The following is a 24,107-nucleotide window of genomic DNA, read 5'->3' as shown; positions in this document are numbered from 1 at the left end:
AGAGAAAGAATGTTTATCAGGATGTTGAGGGTAGTTAATCACTAATAGACAGGAAGTCTTCAGATGCTTGTTGTTCATCCTAAATGACAACAAAATTCTGATGCCTTTGGTTTAAAGAGTTTATGCATAAAACCCAATAAAACAGTGCCTCAAATTGCTCCATATTTGCTACTTAGTGCACTATATTGACCTCCTGCTATTCTATTTGAGGGTGAAACTATTGTGAAAGCTCTTGTTATTTGTAGTGATAGTATTAATATTCTCCCCATTATTTCCAAAAACATAACACAGACTTAAATGGTGTCTAAATCCACCTTGTTCCCGGTACTCAAAACACAGAGCTGCTTCCTTAAAAGGACCTCATCTGGATTCTTCCTTTTTTTTTTTCAGCTAAAAGGTCTGTTTTTACTTCTTGAGAGACATCTCACATGTGTCCATGCGGTGACTCCACACTCATCAGTCAGGTTACAATAGAGATCAGCAGGGGCTTAAAGATAATAGATGTGAAGATGACAGAAGACCCCGGGTCAAGAATTTGGGAAACGAACAGCACAGTAACCTTTTAGACCGTCTATCTCCACATCTGCCCCTGACTTTCTACAACTCAACTTTAGAGTCATGCACAAGTGTAAAGTCTTGCAATTCTCTCAAATGAGACTGAAAATAGACCAGACAAAAGTAATGTGTTGAAAATTTCACAATGTGGAGGCTGAGTGAGGAGGAACTGAGACGTGAGGGAACACATCAGTGTATTTATAGGTGTCTGGCTTGATTTCAGCTCCAGATATTGCACCAATGCAGCTATAGTTCTTGTTGGCATTAAATCCAGTCATTGTTAATAGTAAGCAGTAAAAATAACAAGCTGATGAATTTGGTATGTTTGAGCCGTAAACCTACTCCATCTGCCAATTTCCACCGGGAGTAGTGAGGCACCGTGTTCTCCTCCTTTATAAATCCCAGCTGGTTTTAACTGTCCAAGGGTCAAATGTTGAATGCTTTCTTCATGATGCATGCAAGACCATAAAAGTTTCCTGTAATTTGTGTTTACGTGACCATTGTTTTAAAAAGCAGTAAATTCACTGCACTCAGATTCTCCGAGGTGCATATCTCCTTATCTGCACCCTTGGGATCTTTATTGAGGGAGAGTCATCTGACTGAGAGTTGGTGTGTGCACAGCAGGTAGTGTGGACAAATAAATGTTTTGCATGTGACAGTGCAGATGGTATACGTTTCCTGTCAGTTACTTGATGGTGCTCTGCTGTTTTAGCAGAGAGGAAATATGCGATTGCTCATGGGAGACATTAAAGCACACGGTCATATCTACCAACACTCAGTCTGCTAACAGTTAAGATGTGGTTGATTTATGTTTTCATGACAACGGCGGCCTGAAATAGTTTTCCTTAAAACTGTGTTTTTGAAAATGTACAGCAGCGCGGCTAAATTTTTCTTTGTGTAATTAGTAACAGTTCTTCATTAAAATGTCTGGAAATGACTAGATCTATGTTATATATTTTGTTGACTTGTGTATCTACATTATCCAAAATGTTTTCAACAATGGTCAAACCCAAAGAAATTTCAACTTTTAACAGGTTGTTTCATTTTGGCCTTTTTATTTATTTATTATTTCATCATCAAATTGGGAAGATTGAGAAACTTTCAAACTTCATAACCATATGAGAGACTCACGCTTTCACTATGGCAGCAAGTCCGATGTTCCAAATACATGTATCCATCTTGTCCAAGTGCCACAGTAACAAGTGGAGGGTTCACACTGTACGTCAGACGAGGTTTAGATTTATTTGTGCAAGAGTTGAATATATGGCAAGGACGCTCCATGTTCATTGAAAGTACAATTTACTTATAATTACCATGAATGTGAATCCTGTAAATCCACACATTTGTTTTCATTTCTAACTAAATGATCTTAATAAGCAGAACCATCCCTGGATTATCTCTCAGTAATAAGAACATATTTGTTTTGTTTTGTACTAGACACACTGTTCAGTGAGCCCTGAGCTCTACTGTTCTCTCTGCTGAAATGCCCTGTCAGTTCAATTTGTTTTTTGGGCACAGTGTGTGTGTCTTTATGCACAACAGGTTGCCGAGTGTGTGAAGTGTGTGATTTATCGGCCCGGTGCCTGAGGCTGGACAGACATCTGAGAATCACTGTCTACTACTAACATCAGACAGACTGAAAGATTTTCCAGTGGTCGGAGTAAACATGGCTCATATTGAATGGGAACCGCTTTTCAAAGGCATACTTCATACATTTGGTATGACTGGTAGTGCAGTGTTTTCACGTTACTCAGAATTATTTCGGTTTGGACAGGATGAAGGTATTTAAGTGCATTTTTTATTGATTTGTAACATTTTTCCCAGACTTCACTTTCGCAGATTCGTGTAAGACATTTTTCGAAATCTGTTGTTCATTAAGGATTTAAGGAGCTTTACAGTAAAGCCTGTGTAATCTAGATTTTTGGGCACAGATGCAGATAACAATATCAAGGAGTTGAAAATGTCTGATAGTAATTTATCAGCTGTTATTTATCCATATAAATTGAAAACAAAACTGTTTTTGATTTTTTATTAAATCCTTATGACAGATGTAAGTGAAGCTTGATATTATACTGTTTAACCATATATGTCTTCGTAAAATAACAATCATTGAGCAACTAAAGAGCCAGATATTTCCCCCAAAACAAAAATAAAAGAATGAGACACAACCATTCATCACCCTCATCTGCAGTTTAGTTGAGGATTAGAAAACTGACCACAACAGCCTGATTTTACTGTCTGCTATCTACTCTTTTGGGTCACTCTCACCACTGTCACAGCTGTTTTCAGTGAAGCAGCTCTGATACACTGACCAAAGGACAGACAGATAATGTTAGTGTCTATCTACTGAACATAGTGGAGCCTTAAGCAGGTAAAGAACAAGTTATTTCCCCCAAGAATTGTTTCCCCTAAACAATCAGTTGATGGAGTTGGTGGAGATCAAATAGGACAGGGACTGCTGTAGATTTGCCAGGAGGCCAGAAACATGATTCCAAATAAATTCCAAGGTTGCTTTGTGTCTGCTGGATATGTAAATGGATTTGATAAATATCACATTTTGTTTTATTTAATGGGCTTACAGGTTCACAATATGTGCTTTATATGGTGGTAATATGTCAGTGTTGGCTTTTATTCTGCTGCTCCTCAAAAAAGTATTTAACACTTTAAGAAAAGCAGATGAGTGGACACAGGAACTGAGAGCAAGGCACAGCTAATCTATCAAAACAATAGAAAGGGCACTTGAGGACTTTAACCGTAAAAACCAACCCCCATGAGATGCAGCTGCATTCACTCTTATTCAGAAGTCCATGACAATGTCCTTGAGGAAAGGAATTCAGATCACCATCACTGCCAACACCAGTAAACTAAGGATTTGCTCAGTCAAGTAAGAGGGGATCAGACCAATAATCTGTTGAATGTAAGGATGGGCAATTTTCTGATTGTTTCGTTGTTTCAAGGAGCTGTTGTGTGAAAGCGAGGCATGTGAAGACTCTGATCTTTCTGCCACATCATGAGACGGGAGACTTTTAGGAGCCTGATGATCATTTTCACTGACTGAGTGAAGCTGTTTATAGTTGACCTCTCCTAAAAAGGTTCCTAGCAAAAACAATGCAATGATACTCATTCCTGCTCCGACGTAGTTCGTCATTCTAAGCGCCCAAACATCTGCTAACCTATTCAGAGCTGAGCAGCTGCTATAGTTTGACATACAGTCAATACAGCAGAGAGATACACTCTAAGTTTCAGTAACTGTCTTGGCTATTTTCAAGGACAAGCTTTCTTTAGTATGCTGCAGGCGTTACTGTAAATACTTTCAATTTCAAGTTGTCACCATTTGTCTCAGTATACACACATAACCCCAACATTTGACAAGCTGAAACCAGTCATCACTTAACTAAAAAGCTTTTTCCATTTAAATCAAGAATCCCTGGAGTTTGGCCCTTGAATGAAATGGCCTCAACCTGCAAGTCATCCAAACACCCATTGTCCTTAAAAGGAGTGCTGCGTGCACGTTTCCCTCACAAGTTAATAAAGACTTCCCATGACCGAGCTTGTAGGCTATACGCTTTTGAGAGAATGGTTTGGCTGAGAGAGGAGCTCTTGTGCATTTCAGCCAAGCGTGGTGCGTTTAAAGTGAGGATCAGAGGGTTTCGCAGCCTGACGTCACCCTCCCCTCACCCACCACGCTGGAGCTGCTCTGCATGAAGGGGGCGGCTTGGTACATTGCCATCTTGTTGATCAGATTAACATGTGAGATTCAGAGCTCGCGGCCCTGGAGAAATACTCCTGCAGCCAGAGTTCAGGGTGAAATCTATAAAATATGCTCAACTATCCAGATTCATTCATACACCAGCAGTGTGTATGCTCTTAAAAACATATGCAAGCAGGGAAAAAGTCATACATGTAGCAGAGAAGGAAATCGAGGGGAAAGAATGGCTGAAAAGGGGGGGCGAATTCACCCCAGTTGTATTAAATAAATGGGTCCTGAGTGTGAAGATAAACACAGAGATAGTATATTGGCAGAGACCTTGTTCCACAGAGAGGGGGGGTGTAGGTGAAGGTTTAACTCCCAGTTGTTTTCTTTCAAAATATGCAGGAGTAGCAAGCTGTCCTCCATGCCGTGAATTAACCATATGAATATGCATTCTGGGAGAAGGGGTTTGTATCAAGTGAGTCATTAATGTTCCCGATTGCTGTACATGCAGATTTTCATCCCATTGTCGAGAATTTACAGTTTCCAAAGAATCCTGGGAACTGCTGGAAAACAGCCGCTTCCTTCTAAGTGTGCTGGCATCTCTAGTTGTGTGACTGGAACCAATAATGAGACTATTTCTGTGACCATGCAGGAAATGTACCTTTTTTAACTGGCAGTATTTCTAAGGTTTTATGCAGAAATACATGCACCCAACATGATGAATGGAACTGAAACATAGACTGTATGTATAATTGTTAACCCCAAGCCTCCATTTCCTCCGACTAGCCACAAAAGAAGTCAAAATATTGCAGATACCAATGTTAATATCTTGCTGATGACGTCATTTGGAAGCAGAGTCTGAGCAGTCGCAATTGTGGAATGGAGCAATCAGGAATCAGCTCTCAATCATAATGTCTTACCCTGTGTCTATCACATCAAACAACTAATTAAAACCAAACTTATTGGAAAAAATTGCAAATGAACATAGATCAAAATGAGAGGAACTAACTACAATGACATAAAGCATCTATATTTGATTGGCTTTTTAGTTTTGGCCCATGACCCATCCATTAACATGGAGGAAGAAGGGTTTATTACCTATACTGCATCCAGCCACTAGGTGGTGATCAAGACGTGTTGGCTCTACTTTTGTGTCCATCCTTATATACAGTCTGTTGGCAGAAAGAACACCGAAACTGTACGTACGACATCAACATTGTAAAGTCCGCCTACAGGGCTCTGATTGGTCAATTGTTTCTCAAAGCAGTGGAAGCAGTCATTTATGAACACAACTCCTGACCTATTTAAATCTTTTCTAATGTTGGCTAACATTAGTTAACTTAATCCTCCATCTATCTATCATATGAGGAAGGAAGTTTTATTTTTTTCTTTCAAATATCATGTACTGTTGCTTTAAAACTGGTCAAATCTAATATAAACCTGTTGTTTCATATGTCCACTCTTATTGTTATGACCTTTAAAAAGCATAAATCCCGGCATTGCCCTGTGTGATATGAGATGAGGGACACACCCTGCTAAACCAGTGGGAGTGGGAGCCTTTAAGCAGAAAATGACCTGTGACAAAGTTTTCTCTTGTGAACTCACCGTCATGTAAGGAGCAGTTGTTGGGTTTCTTTCCATAAAATGATGTGTAGCAGGCAGTTAACACCAGCCGGTGTCTTTCTCAGCTGGAGCTCAGGAATTCCTCTGTTCCATAAATAAACGAATTAAAAGCAGGATCGGGAGGGAGTAAATGAGCGGAGCAGGGAGTAAATGTGGGTGGGGCAATTGGCAGCATTGATAAAGGGATAATAAAAACTTAAGGCCAAGTGTTACTTGCCGCCGACACTTCTAGTGTGAGCTCGCCTGGAGTCTTGGGAGCTCCCTAGTTAGTTAGCAATCTGTGCCTCAAGAAGAAAACCATCCTGTGTCTACATAATTTTAAATGCTCTGTTAAAAAATGTGGAAAGACCTCAATGTCAAACTGGTTTTAATGAAGGATTGGACCTGTTTACTAGCCCCTCTTAAAGAATGAGATTGTGCAAACACACATTTCATTTCAGGCCATGATGCCCTCCAGTTCCCCTGTGGCCTGTGAAAATGTGAGATAAGCAGTGGGAATTTGGGGCTGGAGACCCGAGTAGCAAAGTCCCAGGGGGTCAGTTCACTCGGAGGCCAGAGGACAGGGGCCATTTCAAGCATTCTGCTTTAATGGCCACTGAGGCTCAGGACTCTGCCAGTGCCACGCATAGTATACCACCTCCTGTCCAGCGCTGACTACCACACTGTGTCATGTTACCTCCCAGCTGAACCGACACACTAGCAGAACAACACCACCTCTGTAAGTCCAATGAGGCATGGATTGTACTCCAGGGATGGCTGTGAGGTCTTTTTAAGATCTTTGTTACCCAGCCTTACTGGACCACTGCTACTGATTTAGTGGCTCAGAGAAGTTTTTACAAGTTTGACACAAAAAGTTTACAACGGTATCTGCTGGCTGCAAACTGCAGATCTAACCAAGTGTAATAAATCTATATTAAGTAATAGTTTTAGGTTAGTTTTAAAAAGTAGTTGCTCTTGTCTTTAGTCTTTAGTACATATTGATTATCTATTGAGCTCCTTGACTTAATTCAAGTCAAAGTTGTTTTTCTCTTGTCTAACTATATTTGACTTATATTTAACAAGATATAAAGGAACTTCTCTATAAAGCATCCACTTCAAGGATATAGAATCCTTATTTTAAACAGTATGTCAAGACGAAAGCATCTTATTTCAAGCATTAAGCATTTTCTGTTTACAATGATTTTTTTCCCAGTCGGTAATGCTCAACTGTGAGCTCTATATGTGGAAGCATTACAACCCTAAATAGTGTTTAAAATGCACTGTGTGGAAAATGTTAGCCTGAGACTGTGAGCTCACTGCTGAGAGGATTTCGTCCTGCAAAGCTGAACAAAAATGTACGCTGCACTCGACTCAGCTGCTGCTGATACCTGCTCAGCATCCGCTTGTTAGCGCTGTCATTGCGAATATGTTAACATTGTGATGTTAACATGAAGGTCAAAGCGCTGCTGTGTGAAGAGTTCAGCCCCACAGAGCTGAGAATGGCTGCAGACGCTCAAAATGGGTGAAGTCAGAGGTTTGAGTCCTCCTGAAGGGGCCTCAGGTTTGGTTCCAACCTCTGCCTTTTGCTGCAAGTCCTTCTGATTCTCTCTCCCCATTTTATTTTTGCACTGTCTTGTCAAATACCTCAAAATATCTTAAAAATAATATAATAATTAAATAAATACAATTATTCTTTCACGTTCACTATTAATATTGGCTGTTTTTCTTGATCTTATTTGAAAAAAAATTCTATCTTTACAGTTTGAACTCAAAACTGAAATGTTGAAAAGAGGAACTGATAAATCAAGAGAATAACAGATTAATTAACATGTAACAGCCCTATTTGTGTCTGTCAGTCTTAAAAAGACAATCAGGTAATGTCAGAAAATAACTTTCAACACGCTATTATCAGCAGCACCATGTTTTATCTGTGTGCTGCACCGTTTCCCAAGTGATCCCCAAATCTTCTGTTTTTGTCTACTCATGTCCTGCACTAACGGCAGCTCCTTCCTGCTGTAAATCTCTCATTGTCGATGAGTTGGGTGGATTGCCTAAATTGGTTCAAAGCTTAGACCGGCCCTCCCTGAGGGAAGAGGATGGGTGGAAAAACATTCTGATAACAGACAAAAGAGAGAGAAAGGGCAGAAGTACGAGTGGCCACCAGAAAACACAGGGAAGCCCTTTGTGTTGACGTTGGGCAAAGGGGCACAGGCGGCCTGCTGTATGATTGCTGCAGCTTTTAGGAATCACTAAAAAAAAATCACTTTCCGAGTGGAGCTGTGATAGAAAGGAGAGATGAAAAAGCAACATCCGTATCTGCTATTCCCATGTATTTATTTCAGCGCTGTCATCTAATGAAGATATGTAGTTTGATCACGTTCAAGCTAGGGTTTCATTTTGTCTGCATTGTTTCCAAGCAGGATGCCAAATCAAACACTTCTTCTGTGGTCTCACATGGAGCCGCCAGAAACTGCAAAGATAGCTCTCAGAGGCAGTGCCAGCAGGTTTTTTTTTTTTTTCTTTAAGAAGGTCCATGTGTTCGCTTTGCTGAGAACAGTGGCCCTGTTTCTACTGCTTTCAGCAAAATGACAAAAAAGAAAGAGCAATTGATGAGAGCCATGTCGCACGTCAATTAAAACCAGTTGAGATGATTTTGTGGTTTATCGTTTACTTACATCTGCAGTCATCCATGTGGATCTCTGGCTCAGTGATTGATAACATCATATCCAGACTGTGTGATCTCATAATCTGCAGTGCAATCTGCTTTTACGCCCAGTGTCAATTGGACAAAGATGTTAAATTGCTTTAATCACCCAGGCTGCTACAAGGTTTTGCTTTGAGGTTGAGATTACTTTCAATATTTTTGTGTAAATATGCTCGGGAAATTTTTTTTTCATTATTTTTGTTTATGTTTTCTGCAGAAAGACGTGAAGGACGTGTTCACTGCCATCACGTTCGAGGTGGCGTACAGCCTGGGGAAGCACGTGCTGGCCGGACACCAGGAGCGAGACCTGCCCGCGCTCATGCCTGTGCTGCGATGGAGGAAAGGAAACAAGATCGCAGTGAGGAATGAGGTGAAATACGGATCAGTATCACGTCAATATAAAATGTCTAATTCTTTTAAGTGAAGCTACTGAAGGTTTCCCTTTTTTATTAAACTGAATAATAGGTTTTAAAGATGTGTAGGGATGAGTGATTTCAAAATTTACTTTGAAAAATCTCATGTGAAGAAAACTTGTTGTATATTTCTGAACAAAAAAACATTCTAACCCAATATGTGGATAATTTATTGTTCTGAGCAAGACAGGCATCAGAGAGGATTTCTTTCCCCAAACCGAAGCCTCTTTATCCAGCTAATGTATCATTCTACATTTGTATTAAGATTTAGATCAGACGGGTTGCGACAGCATTTGTTTAATGTTTATCCTCCTCCTGTATTCAGAGGATCACAGTTGCTTTCCATCAATTCTGATACAGTTCATCACCTCAGCTGCTTCTGAACGTGAACTTCTCGCCTACACCTGACACCAGCACCACAGAAGGAATGAAGGAAATAGCCCAAAATCGAGGTTATAATGATTCGGTGTTAGTTACCGGCTTATTATTGTCTTTGTTAGCTTTTCTTGAGTGGAATCCAAAAAAGACCGGTTCATTTATTTTCTTTGAAACCACCTCTAACCTGCCCCACATGTGTTTCCCCCTACTGTCTGCACTTCTTGCTAAAGCGGCGGGATTTGCGTCTCTCAGCAGCTACAGAATCCATTTATCTAAAACTCATCGAAGTCGAACGCTAGACTGCGAGTTTCCTTTCAGGGTTTAGCTCTAAACCAAAGACCACCCTGCGACTAATTAAAAGAGAGATCAGACATAGTCATAGATTCTGGGTACTTCAGCTGCATGGCTCCAACATCAACACAACACTGCCCCCTAGTCTGAACATGGAGTAGGTGTGTCTTGCGTATGAGGTCATGTGAACTGTGTACTTTGCTGTTTCCTCTTCAGACGTGGTTTGAGAAGAACTGCCTGTCAGACGACTGCGCTGCAGACCTGAAGCTTCATGGGAAACTGTTGCTTTCTGGGTAAAAAAAAACCTCTTACTTCACTGTTTAGATTCTCTGCCTTTGTCTTTTCTTCCAGTGCAAGCTGACGTCATAGGCCATGTGGGTGTGGGTAGTGGAACCATGACACATGCCTGGAGGATATCCATATGTTTTTCCATAGCTAGGGAGTTCACTTTCTTTCTGTTGTGGATCATCTGCTCCCTGTAGGAGTTTAGTAAAGGTTTACGTCTGTCATGGTAACCAGTTGTAACATATATTACAATTTGAAGATCACTCCTCTTTGTTTACTCACATCTTCTCATAAGAATTTCAAAATAAAACAAACTCGGACGCCTTCTTGATAGAAATATTTGCTTAATCCCCTCCTTTAACATCCTGCATTTATTTATCAGCAGTTTGTTTATTTTCTGAAATACGTTGTTTACTTCATTTTCCCATCAGGCTGCACAGCAAACCCCATTTAGCCCTCGGCGGAGTGAGGAACGTCTCTCTGAACCTGACCATCTCCAACGCTGGAGACGATGCCTACGACACCAACATCTACTTAAACTTCTCCAGAGAGGTTTTCTACATCAACTTCTGGCAGAAGGTCAGTTGAGGAATCAGTTGTTTATTATATTTTTCTTGTGCTTGTGTTTATTTCTGAAATCTTAAACCAGTAGAAATGATAAATGTAACCATATTTCATACACACGCATATCAGGTGAATATCTGTAGTTTTTCCACTGGGATGTACAGTTTCTCAAAAATGGTTTATTTAAAAAAAAGACTGATTATATGTCAGGAGCGCAGCATAAACAGTGAAGCATAGAAAAGGACAGACCTGGGAGAGGACAGTTGGATTTAAAGCCATGTCTGAGCCATAAACGCAGCCCTGATGAAAGGATAAGGAGCAGGAGAGCCACAGCAGCAGAAACAGCAGCTGTCGCATGTCAGACAGCAGCTCCTCTGGCTGACCTGTCGTATACGCTTCCCTGAATCATACAAGACAGACGCAGAATGTCTGGAACATACGAGCTGCGTGCATGAGAACAAATCACATACTTTATATTACCTCACGCTTCATGCCTGCACTATTCCAATGTTGTTATTCATGTTGTCATAACACCGCTCAGGGGTCATGACAAAAAGTGGGAAACGACACAGATGCAAATGAAAAGAAATTGTTATTATTTGTTAGGGACCTTTAACGCCTTGTTTGGTCCAGACCCTTGGACTTTTCAGTTTGTCTGAACCAAACTTACAGGTGTGAAAGGTGGATCGAACAAAAGACCAAAATTATGGAGGTGGGTTAAAGAAGAGGTCATTGTTTTTGGATATTTCAGACTTTCAGACAAATTTCATTAAAGAATTGAAGAAAAAGAAGTGGGAGCAGCAGGATTGCTACTAGTCTTCACCTCTGACCATTTGGCTCAATTGAACCAGTGTTGATTTCTCATCTGAAGATGGTGATGCTGGTAGTAATACTATTACGATATGGTGAAGATGGTTAGGACCACTGGCCAAACTTTCAGTGTGAAAACGTCCTGAGTTAATGTCGTCGATAGTGATTTATGTAAATAGTGTAGGGTGCCTATTGTGGAGTTAAATACAATTAAAGAAAACAAAAGGTGGTTGGAGAGTAGGAGAGTGAGAGAGTGAGCCTCGTTTGAGTTTGAGTTTTTATTTCCTGGAGGTCACTGGGCCCAGGGGATCAACTCCCCTCATAAAGTCAGGGTCTCAAAGGTGACACCGGCATCATAGCAAAAACAGTCACGAAAGACGAATGGCGTATAGGTTTGCAAAGTTTACCAGGTATTGATCAGACCTGCTCCTCACACTCGTCGACCTCTAACAGAACAACTCCAGCATTCTGTTAAAGAAATATCTGCCCCCTACCATCCCACATTAAACCTGATAGATTTTCCTTTCACTGCATGTGGATGGATTTCACAGCGCCCACCTCTGCCTCACGTCTGTTTGCTCACTTGTTGCACAGAGCAGCAGCAGGTCCGCTCACAGCTGACAGAGAGAGACGCCACGTCAGAAAGCGCCCTGCATGGGTTCAGCAGCTCAGTAACTCGAGGGGGGAGGGCAACATCCATCAGCAAGCCCCCCCATAATAGACCTTGTGTTTATCCTCCAGCTGCTTTGCCCCCCAAGTGATGGATAGGACCATCTCTGTCAAGCGCAAAACTCGTGATATGATTTAAAACCCCATAACAAAGCTGAAATTGAATTTATATAGAATACATGCTGCAGGCAAATATTAGAATAACAACGCTTCAGTCTCAGTTTCATAGCTGATCTAATTACTCAGGCTCGCATTCAGTGTCGGGTTTCCAGCAGCCACAGAGGCTTGTTGTGTTTGGGGAAACTGATAAGTCAGGACGGACCTGCTGCACAGGAAGTGAGGAGATGACAAAGAGGCCACCGAGTAGATTTGCTGCCATATGCTCTTGTTAGACATTTCTAATTACTGCTGGAGAAGCCGGAGCTTAGGAAATGAAAGTTAGCATCATCCCCAATACTCCCCTGTGGCCTTTTCACCATTGAGTGGAGCGTGGACTTCTCCTCGCATGTTTAAGAGTGGAGTGTGTTATTTCCACTGTTGTTCTTGCAACACAAGCTGTCAGAGAGCTGCGGAGGTGAATTGGTTTCAGGAGCCACAGCCTCCACTCCCCCCGCACCAGCTCCTGTGTTTTCATTTTTTATCTTTAAAATATTTGAGTCGTCTGTTGTTTTAAGGTCAGAGCTGAGGCCTGATGTTTGTCATATGTATTTCTGGCAGAGGTTTATACTCTACTACCCATTTAATTTACCTTTTGCACACAAAACATGCCCATTTGTAGAAAATGATTTGTTAGACTTAAACACACAGCCTTTTTTTAAAGATTCACCGAAATCAGTTACTATATTAAAATGATGTGTACACGTTAATGTGACATGAGCTGGATCATATTGGACAAATGTAAATTTCATGATATTTATGGGTGAGTACGTGTATATGTCATGCCAATGCATTTGGCCCATCTCCTCATGGTATTACAAGACACCCCCCCCCCCCCCCCAAATTTACAGACACCTACAGTACGTCTTCTTCCAGTTTTACATATTGAAAACATGAAAGGAAAATCAAAAGACATTCCAACTTAATGTTTGTTACAGAACTATTACAAAGTATTACCTTGGTCAAAACCCTCCATATATGTAAATCTAGAACTTAATTTAATTAAAGTTTACCTCAATATACTTAACTCAGCAATAAAAACTAAGAGGCAGCTTATAGAATGGTATATAAATTATTCATATACCATTCTGTAAGCTGCATTTTTCCATAATGTAAGTAAGTATGCAAGAAAGTAAAGTGTATTTAATGCAACAGTTTTCTCAGATCAAAGAAACAAAGCGCTTCACATAAATAAACACCAGGAAGTAGTGATACATAATAAACACTACAGTGCACATGGTGAGACAAAAGAATAAATTATTTTAAAGCTTCATCAGATACTGCAGGACATAACCTACTGCATTTTGCTGATAATGGTTTGGTTTATTTGTGTTAAATTGAAAATGCAGGACTTTGACCTGAAAAAACAAATATTATTATGGTGAGGTAGTACAGCTTGTACTTTAGTTAGAGGTCTGAACATTTGTTCTGCTGCCGACACATGGTGATTTATCAGTTGGAGCATTGTTGTGAAAAGCCCAGATATTGGGAATGCATCTGAGATATATACCTGTGAGGGGTGTAACTAAAAGGATGAGGATGGCTATGATTTGGAAAAGATTGAGCAAAGTAAAGCCAAATTTACAAATACCAATGTGAGATCTAAAAAAAAGTGGATGGAGCATGAAAAGTAAACCAAGAAAAAGATCTTTATATACAGTCTATGTGACAGCAGATGATGCAGAGAGTGGGCCTCCTGCATATCGTCATCCTCACTGACACGCTGCTGAGGCTTCAGCTGACACTGCAGCAGAAGTAAACAATCCAGCTGTGATATTTAATGGTGCTGCCATTTGTGAAAACCCCAGCATGCATTTGTTCCTGACACAGAGAGAAAGTGAGCAAGAGAAAGAAAGTGAAGAAGTGCTGAACAAACAGACGTTGTCATTTGGAGGCCCAACACACACTGACTGCATGTTTTGAGTGCTCTGCTCCCTCTCTGGGGGTTCTAGGTGGCTGATGGGTAAACAGGCTGACTTCCCCAATCCTGCCCAGCCCCACGGGACAGGCGGTGTTTGCACAGCAGCATGCAGGGATACAGGAAATAGAGGAAATTCCATCACTGCCGATTGTGACACGTCATTCCTCCACCACCACCACCACCACCCCCTGAGGGTCTTGCTCTAATCTCCATGCAAAAAATGGCCACGCTGCTTATTTGAGACGACTTAATGAAGATTGAAGGCACAGCCACGCCCTGGGAATCTGATGAATAAGGGGAATGGGAGTGCAGATGATACTGTGCACCTTTAGATATGTCCGCAGACACAACCTTCACACCTCTTTTTTTTATTGCATTTGGAAACATGTTATAAACACAGGCTGACACTGGGCAGCGGAACAAGAACGCAGATATTTTGTATGACTTACCTTAAAACCCTTCCTAAATCTTTCAGCAGCACCCATCTGTGTCTTTTCTTTTTTTTTTTATTTCTTTTTTTTAAAGTATCACTGCCCTCTTTCCCGCTCCCAGCACACAAGCTCAGCTGACAGACTCTCAGCGGACTTTCTCGCTAAAAGAATTCTTACCCCTCGCAGGGTCAAGGCCCGAGTGTTTACACAGCGCAGCCGGTTAAGCTCCATATTGTTTAGACAAGCTTCCAAACACACAGCCTGGAGGCCGGCCAATTACCCTCCTGCTAGGAAGTGTGTGTGCCATCACTGCTCTGTACATTCTTCAGTTTACCTAACTTCAATGAGATATGAGACTCTTTTCTTTAACACGTAGAAGTCTTTTTCCAACTTTAAACTTTGCCTATACTGTAAATGGTGACAGGCATGTGTCCATGTGCACTTTTTTATAGCTGCAGCAGAAGAATGTTTCTTTTTGTCATGTATGTCTACCTACTATTTCCACAACGTCTGTCAAATTTGGTGTGATTTGAACAAGTGATACATTCAATATTCACGGGAGTCGCGGATAATGGCATGGCAGCAACATTCATAGAATCACTTCCTTTTTAGCAATGTCTCTACAAAGTAAGAGCATAACGTGTGGTTTGTGGCTGCAATGCTTTATATTGAGTTGAATTGATTGTTTCAGATGTTTAACTCACCTCTGAAAAAGCCGGCATGGAACATATGCAAAAATAACTACAGCTCAGTAAATATTTCTAACTTATAAGCAACACTTGACCAGTAATAAAGCAAAGTCAGTTTCATTTGATGAATAATATTGATATAAAATCTTCACTGCAGATAAACCAGGTAGGATAAACAAAGTTTTCTAATGTCACTCTGCACCATTGACTATAAAAAGCTCTGCACACAAACAATAAAAAGTGACAGTATATTGTAGAACTGTTTGTGAAGGACTCACTTATGACAACGAATTATTCTGAAGTAGCTCTGAAGCATTAACACAGGCAGGTTTACAACAGGCACTGCACTATTAAGGTAAATGGGTTAAGTTTACAATCCAAAGCCATTGCCAAAGCTTTTCTCCTGTTAACTTATCGGAACTGATTGTCCCAGTCTGCGTCTTGTCTACTGATTCCCTTCCTCTCCATGTCTTCTGTCTCCACAAGTGTCACCCACTCTGTCTCCAGTCTGTCTGTCTTTATCACTCCCTCTCATGTCTATCTGTCTTTTTGCAGGAAGAGAAGGGTATTTCCTGTGAACTTGTTGAATTGGACTTCCTCAAATGCAGCGTGGGATTTCCCTTCATGAGAGCACAGACCAAGGTAAGCACACACGTGTGAGTGACTTGGAACTAAATCCACAAAGGCCTGCATGCAGTTTTAGAGGTTGCTCTGGGGCAGTGTTGTGCAGAACCCACCTGGTGAAAGCATTTGGGAGAAATTTCAATATCTGACAGCAAACTTACAGAAAACAGTTGAGAGTACAGTAGATGACACCCTGGTTTATTCTATCTTTTTCTCTTCAGTATCATTTTGCAGTCATTTTTGACACAAGTCAGGTCTCTGGGGAAAACGATACATTGCAGTTCCTAGTTCAAGCAAAAAGGTAAAAAATATGTTTCTTTTAAAATAAATTGTTTATTTATCCCAATAAATGTTCCCATTTTTATGCCCCATAGATGTTTGTTGAATTTAATCCTGTTTGTGAATCGATTCAAAAAATTACTGAATGACTATTCTTGCTTGTTTGTTTTAGCGCCAACCCTGAGCACAAGCTCTCCGACAACAGCTTGGATCTGTCCATCCCTCTGGTTCATGAGACTGACACAACTATTACTGGGTAAGAACAAGAATGTTTCCATGTGTAGACTGAAGCTGGTTGCTCATCTGCTGGGATGAGAGGGAGTGCTTATGTCAGAATTGAGCACATCAACTTGAAAGGCCTTATCTCTGAGCACTTTTATCGTAGCTCTGCCTCACAGAGACGGGAGAGAGATGTAAAACAGCCCAAATCCAGCAGAACTCTGACATCTGATAAGGCTGCAATGTGTGCTGTCTTTAAAGTGAGGGGAGGCTTTAGAGCAAAGCTGGACACATCTGACTCACATCTCAGCACCCCTAGAGAAAATCCCTGCTGTCCAGCTAATAACATGACTGAAGCCAGAGATTTTTTATGAAGCATTTTAAAGGATATGTCATTGTGCATTTGAGTAAATATTTAGGATTTAATGTTAATATACCGTCTGGTATCTCTCTCCTGAACACTTGTCTGCAGCGTGGTGACACCAAGCTCCTTTGTTTATGGAAATTCCATCGACGCCTCACGCTTCGTCCAGCTGGAAGACATGGAGTGCAACTTTCAGCCTCTTAATGTCACTTTACAGGTATAACTATCACAGTGTATAGGATTTTCAAAATTTTTACGGTTCCTATATATTCACTTCTCTTTCTTTTTCTCCCTGTGTCTTTGTGATGTGGTTCCAGGCCATAAACAAGGGGCCCAGTCGGCTGCCTGGCTCCACCGTGGACATCAGGATACCCAACCGGCTGGCTGGCAGCGGAGCTGACATGTTCCACATCATAGAAACACAGGTGAATGCCAACAGCAGTCTATCTACATTATTTATGCAGCCCAAATCCTATTTATTAGTTTACTCACCTGCAGGCAGACACATTTTTTTATTTCTCCAGCTCCTGCCTGTCATGCATGGCACAGCTGCCTGTCTCCACTCTACCTTTAAGTACAGAAGGCTGCTAAACTTCTGGCCCTTGTGTTTTGGCACGGGCAATTACCTTAGTGTGAGGCACCAACGGGCCAGTGAAAATCTTAAGTGAAAGTGTTGACATTGCTACTGAAGCTGTGCAACCATTTTGTCTCACAACATTTTGCATTTAGATAAAGAAACGCAATACTCCCGCTGGGTTGAAATGTTTTGTTAACCCTTGCGTCGCGCCCTTTCATATAGGTAGATCATAGGGGAGCTCAAGCTGTTAATTGTATTTGCTGTGAATGGGCTGACAGGGTTGACTGTATCCCACCCTCCTAGACCCCATCTGGAATCACTTTCAGGGGATCAGACAGCTTGCACGAAATGGGAATGGGACACCTGCGGAGCTGGCTACTGCCCCGTACCATCCCCAGCCTCGAACCACACATCATAAACACTGTTAACACTACGTCAAGCCTGTGGTACACCGGACAGTTGCACACTCATATTTTATAGCCAGATATTCTTACATACTTGCACAGACCTTCATTTGCTCGGACATAATATACAGGTTCCTGACTGTTGCTCCATATGTTCAAATTTTTCTTGCTTACTCCGCATTACTTACTGTGCTTGTGGGGGGATCTCACCCAAGATCAACGTTAGTGCAGCCTATGACTCTTCACACCACCAATGGCAGCAGAAAGCAGGACATGAGGAAGTGTAGGTAATTAAAGCTGAGGCACGCTGGGTGGTAGCAGAGCAAACAATGAGGAAGGCCGGTGGAGATCTTCACCTCCAGAGCTTCAGGTCGGACTGGGAAGAAGGGAAAGGGGAAAGTGTTCCCTGGGGGGTTCGGGCAGTAAAGCGGACACCTCTAAATCACTCCATATGGGAATACTGTCAGGGAGCGGTACCAGCTTCTTGTCTTCCTGTGATAACTGGAGACTAGTAACAGTAGTGGGATTGGGCCAGTTTAGGTGACAAAAGAGTTCACATCTTTGGTGTCAAAATCAAATACAAACCAATCTTTGCAACATGACTGAAGTCCTGCTTTCCTACACGTTCATGCCACACACCAGACCACCAAGTAGGTTGTGTCATCACCCGTCTTTGTTTGCATGTTGGTTGGTGTGTGTTTGTTTGTAAGCAAGATTACACAAAAACAAATACATGGATTTGCACAAAACTTGGTGAAAGGATGGGACATGGGCCAAGGAGAAATCCACTAAATTTTGGTGCGGATCCAGATATAGGGACGGATCTAGGAATTTTTCTTTAACATTATAAGATGTGTATTTTAGTTTTTTTGTTGATTTTCATAAGTTTGTGCAAAATCCCCCCAAACAAAAAGGGGTGAAGTCTTTTTTCAGCTGTAATGTTTCCCTAGCTATGAGGCTTGTTTTGATTTAAGGGGACTCTCTTGATGGAGCTATGCACTCTACTGAGTTCAGTTCTTTTGATTTTACATAAAGTCAACAATACTCAATTTTTCTATACCACTGTCGTATTGCAGGTGGCTGATGGTCGAGGAAACTGCACCACTCACAAGAACCCAACACCGTGCACCATCCCCCAGGACAGAGAGAACATCTTCCACTCCATATTCGCCTTCTTCACCAAATCAGGACGCAAAGTCTTGGTAAAAATGCAGCTCCTCTATTTGCAATTTGACAGTTCAGAGTTCACGGACTGTCACCCCCTGAAGAATTATTTTCTTCTTTTTTTTGCAGTACAACATCTGTTTATCAGACATACTTCTTTCTCCCACACACAATCTCCTGCTCTCCCCCTCACTCTCCCTATGTTTTTTTTTTTAAAAGGACTGTGACCGACCTGGAAGAGCGTGTATGACGATCTCCTGCAGTCTGGGTCCACAGTTAAAAGAAGAAGCTTTGAGCATAGATATGAAACTTCTGCTCAACACTGAAATCCTTAAGAGGGTAAGAGGCATGTCACTGGCTTGATTCATTTAGTTTTTAGGACATTTAGTTGTGATATCAGAGCTTCAACGATCTTACCTCTGTTAACCCACAGGACAGTTCCTCAGTGATCCAGTTTGTGACGAGGGGAAGTGTGCAAGTCAATGACAGGGCAGTGGAGGTGCCAAATGGTCTGTCAGAGGACATTTCTGTGAGTATATCATCAGCTAATGCATCTGCCTACACTGACAGCAGTGGCACTAATGCTAATTGTAGCACCCAAATGACTGTAAAGTATCTCAAGAGCATCAGAAGGCAGGTTTTACTATGCAAAACTTTTTAAATAACAATGGCTCAGACCTTCATTGTACCTTTCAGCTCATTTATTTATTTGATTGTTTTCAGACACTTGCAATGCTTTAATCCACCTCATCCCCAACAGCAGAACTGTTCTCAGATAAACAAACACTAAAAAACATCTATCAAGCACCAAACAGCACACAGACTAAATGAGATTAGCAGCTTGATGTTTTTCCCCAGGTAGCTCGACAATTAATATTAGACTTAGATAGCTCCCTGTCTGTGTACATTTGTAACTGTTTTCTAACAGGTCCATCGTATTGAGTTTTCAGATGACAATATGTCAACATTTTGCCGACTTTGTACCACACTTAAACTTCACCCTTTGCTTTTGCTGTTACCCTAAATAATGCACACAAATCCCTGTGTTCGTGGTAACTAGTTCTTTGGTAGAAAGTGGTTCCATTACAACAGTTTACTGTGATTATATCTCAAAACCTGGAGAAATAAACCTGAATTTAATTCACTGAAGGTATGTGAGAAATTGTGTTTGTCTAATTTGAGTGAACTGAACCTCTAAACCTTGGATTAAATCATTCACATTGACTTTTTTCTCTTGCCTAAAGTCACAGGTGAAGACACAGGGCAAACACAAAACAATTGTGCCTTGCTCAAAGGCACTGTGCCAGGGCAGGTTGGGGACCTCACCACACCAATATGCCCATATAAGGCATATTTATTTTTATAAGTACAGTCTATCAGACTGGGGTTAAACATTCCTTGAGCCGCTGATGTGCTTCACTCAAGGATGTGATTCCAGGGAACAGCTGGGAAATGTGGGTATAATGTATGGTGCCACTTCCATTGGCTGTTTTCAGGGTCCTCAGCTGTGCTCAAGGACAGACCCTGCCCCCACTGTTGTTTGCTGAGTGATTGAAGGGCCCAGTAGATCAGATGTGATGATTACACTGAGCACCCAGTACACTCTTACTGGGATCTCCTAAGTGATTAGGGTGCTGACCGGGGCCACAGCCCCGCTGACCCTGAGCTCCAGACATGCCCGGAAAGTTCAGACCAGCTATGAATATGTCCAAACCATGCCACTCTCTCAGCACACACTCAGTGTGCTCATTCCACTGACTATGACCCCACCCCAGGTCTTCAGTAAACACAGTTAGCTTGTCCCTCAGGATCCCTACTGGCTTGAATACACACTGCAAAGTATGATTTGTGGTCCCTGCTCATGTTGCTCTCAGCAAGCCTGCTGGTTGTCAGCAGAATAACACGCTAGCTCCTTATCGCCCATGATATTTAAACAAACCCACATAAATCCATATGTATTTGCTGTAAGTGTGCGAGTTGCAAAGTTAGCATCACACAGCAGAGTTGAACGAACCTCACTTTCAGCCACACATTCCCAGAATTAACCGATGTCACAAGTTAAATTGGGAAAGTCGGAGTCAAAGAGCAACGACCGGCAGAGCTTTCATCTTTTTTGATCACGCAAGCACTTTGGCATCCATAACAACGGTTAGATTCCAGCGCTCGGAGGAAGGGGGAGGTGTTAATGTGGGAAACTATTCAACAGAGATTATTCCTCCCTTGGTTTTGTCTTGGCTCGCAGTTGGCATCTCTTGCCACATTTGTGTTCAAAGCCCATGCAGCAGTGCAGTGTGCAGTGCAGCAGTGAAGTTCCTCAGTTTCCTCAGTGTTTGTACTGTTTGCAGCAACATATTATGCAGGAATGTGAGTGACATTTAAGACAATGCACATTATTTACCTTTATTCAATATCATTAGTCAATTAACACAACTATTGCATGATCCTATGTGGATGTTCTATCCAGTGCATGATAACCTATGGTGCTGAGTAATGTAATAATTCACTCAAGTCTGTTAATTCACTGTTAATTCAATCAGATCAAGCGGTGACAGTAATTCTTTTGGTAAACAGCAAAGAACCTAAGTACAAATCCACAATCAAACATTTGACTGCCACAAAAAAAGACAGAAAGAAAGAAAGAAAACTAAATACAAATCAAAGCTGTTTTAAGATAATTGTGTATTAAATTACATTGTAGTTGAGCAACATACTATTTATCTAGCTGTCCATGATGGATTTGACAGGAGGTCAGTGTCTAGTGGGAAATAGCCTAAGCAGCTCTTATTTATTGTGAAACCAGGCTATTTTTTAAAAGTTGCCCAACCTCCCTGATTTGATGAGATAACATTCAGAAGCAGCTTCCACCAATCATGTTAAAGGCATCTCCAAACTGAAAAAGGGAGTGGATGATTTATTATTTTGTATAATGCTGATCATATGAATACTTGGCAGTTTATTGTGAAAGGATGTGATGGTCCAGCTTATTAACTAGCTCTATGATGTTAGGAGGAAATATAGGTATTTTTTTCAGTTTCTCTTTCTTCTAGTGCATTAACATTTCTGCTAATTTAAAAAAGCTGAAAGCCTCCTCTCCCCCAAAGAAAACACTCATCCTGAAGTAGTTCAGGCAATACTTCCGTTAGCTAGCCCGGCAAAGAAGCCAGGTAAAGTGACAGAGACCAACATTTCCTGCATGCACTGGAAGTGGTTGACCAATCAGAACAGAGTGGGCCTGCTGGCCAATCAAAGCAGACTGGGCTTTTAGGGAGGGGGCTCCTAAAGAGACAGGAGGTAAAACCAAGTGTTTCAGACAGAGGCTGAAAAGAGGAGCTGCAGCGATGGACAGTCTGAGGACAGTGATGTGTATAGAGCATGTAAACCCTTTTGATTAATAACCAAATTAAATTGATAAATCTGGGCATAATATGTCTCCTGTAACCAAAGTAGTGGAAAAAGTCTCCTCTGGAGACGACACGTGTAAAACATTTTACAGTAATCCATGTTATAGCTGTTGTGATACAAATATTTTAGCCTATAACAAAGTGGTGGACTGTCAGATCCATCATCAGAGCCATGTTGCCAGAGTAATAAAGAACATTACTAATAATGTGAATGAAAATATTTTTGTGCTGCTAAGTGACACTTGCATGTGGAACACAAGTCATCATAGCACCCTGGTCCTGACCTGGGTGTGTTAAAGATGTGGTTAAATATGGACTTTACTTGAAAAATGTATTTCAATAGATTTACTTTGAAACGTGATACTGTACACTATAAACTGATCTTTAATCCATGTTGATTTTTATTATTTTGCGGGTTTGTTTGAATGATGAATCAATTCATTGTTTTCTTTATGAAATCAATTCCATTAGTTTCCTGATGTGTGATGATATCTTTCCTTTACATCTCAAGTCACAAGTGTTGACCAGCTAAAGCAAACAGAAACAAGATGTGTTTTGGTTGTTTGGTTATCATTGCACTGTATTGCATCATTAGCAGCACATGACTTAATGTGCACGCCTTGTGTGTGTGTGTGTGACTCACTCACTGACCAAAGTCTTGTTGTGTTTCAGTTGGTGTTCGAGGCTCTGCACAGTCAGGAGCCAAGGGGTTACGTAGTGGGCTGGATCATTGCCATCAGTCTGCTGGTGGGAATCCTCATCTTTTTGCTGTTAGCTGTGCTACTATGGAAGGTAATGCAACACATGAGCTCAGATTCATCCCCCCACAAAGCTCAGTCAGAAAACTTACAATGCCGCTTGTTTTTCTGGTAAGAATTTGCTGAAGCTACGACAGTAAATAAGGTAAATAAGTTGTCACAAACTTGTGTCACAGCCAGAAACCCTGTGTCTGACTCCCATCAGACGTCAGCACAGTATACAGTTGTACAGAGACAGCTGGAGGCAAGGGAAGACGAGAGCTTTGGACCTTTAACAACTGTGAAAAGGACAAATCACAGAGTGGACTATAATTCACACCATACCCCTCACATGAAAGAAGAATCTAAAGGGGAAATGGCAATTACACTGATGTCCAGAGGCCCTGTTAGCACAAAACTCCTTTTCTTTCAAACTGCCTCATTTTCCATTGGGAATACCACAACTAAACCTAGGAATGTTGGTCCTGGGATATGTTCCCCCCCAAACCTCGGACCTTGCCAAAGTAAACCCCACTTACAAGAGCAGCACATGTCCTGTATTGCTCTTTTCAGGAAATGCCTGAGGAGAGTACAGGTCTGCATCAATAAACTTTAGTAGCCAAATGTAGATAAAGTAAATGAATGGAGTCGTAGTGAGGGAGACGGTATCCCAGTGTGGACGCTTTATTTACATACACACCAAGAACCTTCTCTATCCCTTCATATCTCCTTTATATAAGACGTTGTAAATGCATGTTGTAGGTGTGTTAAATGGAAATTAGGCTACAGTATTACGTTCCTAGAGAAACAGAACATTTCTACAGGGGAAAGACTTGAATTGTGTCCATCCATGCAGGAGGTTTTGTATGGTTTAGCCTATTCACTGCTTGACTTTACTGCTGGGCATTTATCAAAGCATACCATGCCATGATGTTTTTAAAAATGATTTCCTTTTCCATTTTTGTCGCTGCGGGACAAATCTCAGCCTGCATATATTTCTAAATAGGATATTACTCCTAAAGAAAAATATAATCCATCACAGTGAGCTCCTATATTATTGATATGTCATTATTGTAATGATGCAGCTGCAAGAAGACTGTTCTAAACTATTTATATTCAGTGTCACTCCTAACAGTAAGTTGCTGAAAAACACTGCACTTATAACTAAAAATGTTT

The 24,107-nt window shown here is 41.2% G+C and overlaps 1 protein-coding gene across 1 annotated transcript in view; it reads left to right on the top strand.

Annotated features, from left to right (window-relative positions):
• Window positions 1-24,107, top strand: part of itga9 (integrin, alpha 9) — a 51,558-nt gene that overhangs the window by 24,244 nt on the left and 3,207 nt on the right. The window contains exons 16-27 of the mRNA XM_020097653.2: window positions 8,773-8,925; window positions 9,854-9,930; window positions 10,354-10,501; window positions 15,718-15,804; window positions 16,008-16,087; window positions 16,238-16,321; window positions 16,757-16,865; window positions 16,966-17,073; window positions 18,706-18,831; window positions 19,013-19,132; window positions 19,227-19,322; window positions 22,867-22,986. Of these exons, the coding sequence (XP_019953212.2) occupies window positions 8,773-8,925; window positions 9,854-9,930; window positions 10,354-10,501; window positions 15,718-15,804; window positions 16,008-16,087; window positions 16,238-16,321; window positions 16,757-16,865; window positions 16,966-17,073; window positions 18,706-18,831; window positions 19,013-19,132; window positions 19,227-19,322; window positions 22,867-22,986 (1,308 nt within the window). The remainder of the gene's footprint in view (window positions 1-8,772; window positions 8,926-9,853; window positions 9,931-10,353; window positions 10,502-15,717; window positions 15,805-16,007; window positions 16,088-16,237; window positions 16,322-16,756; window positions 16,866-16,965; window positions 17,074-18,705; window positions 18,832-19,012; window positions 19,133-19,226; window positions 19,323-22,866; window positions 22,987-24,107) is intronic.

This window comes from Paralichthys olivaceus, chromosome 14 (genome assembly GCF_024713975.1).
Source record: "Paralichthys olivaceus isolate ysfri-2021 chromosome 14, ASM2471397v2, whole genome shotgun sequence".
Classification (NCBI taxonomy): Eukaryota; Metazoa; Chordata; class Actinopteri; order Pleuronectiformes; family Paralichthyidae; genus Paralichthys; species Paralichthys olivaceus.
Note: the sequence above shows the minus strand (reverse complement) of the source record. Positions and strands in the feature narration are given on the sequence as shown.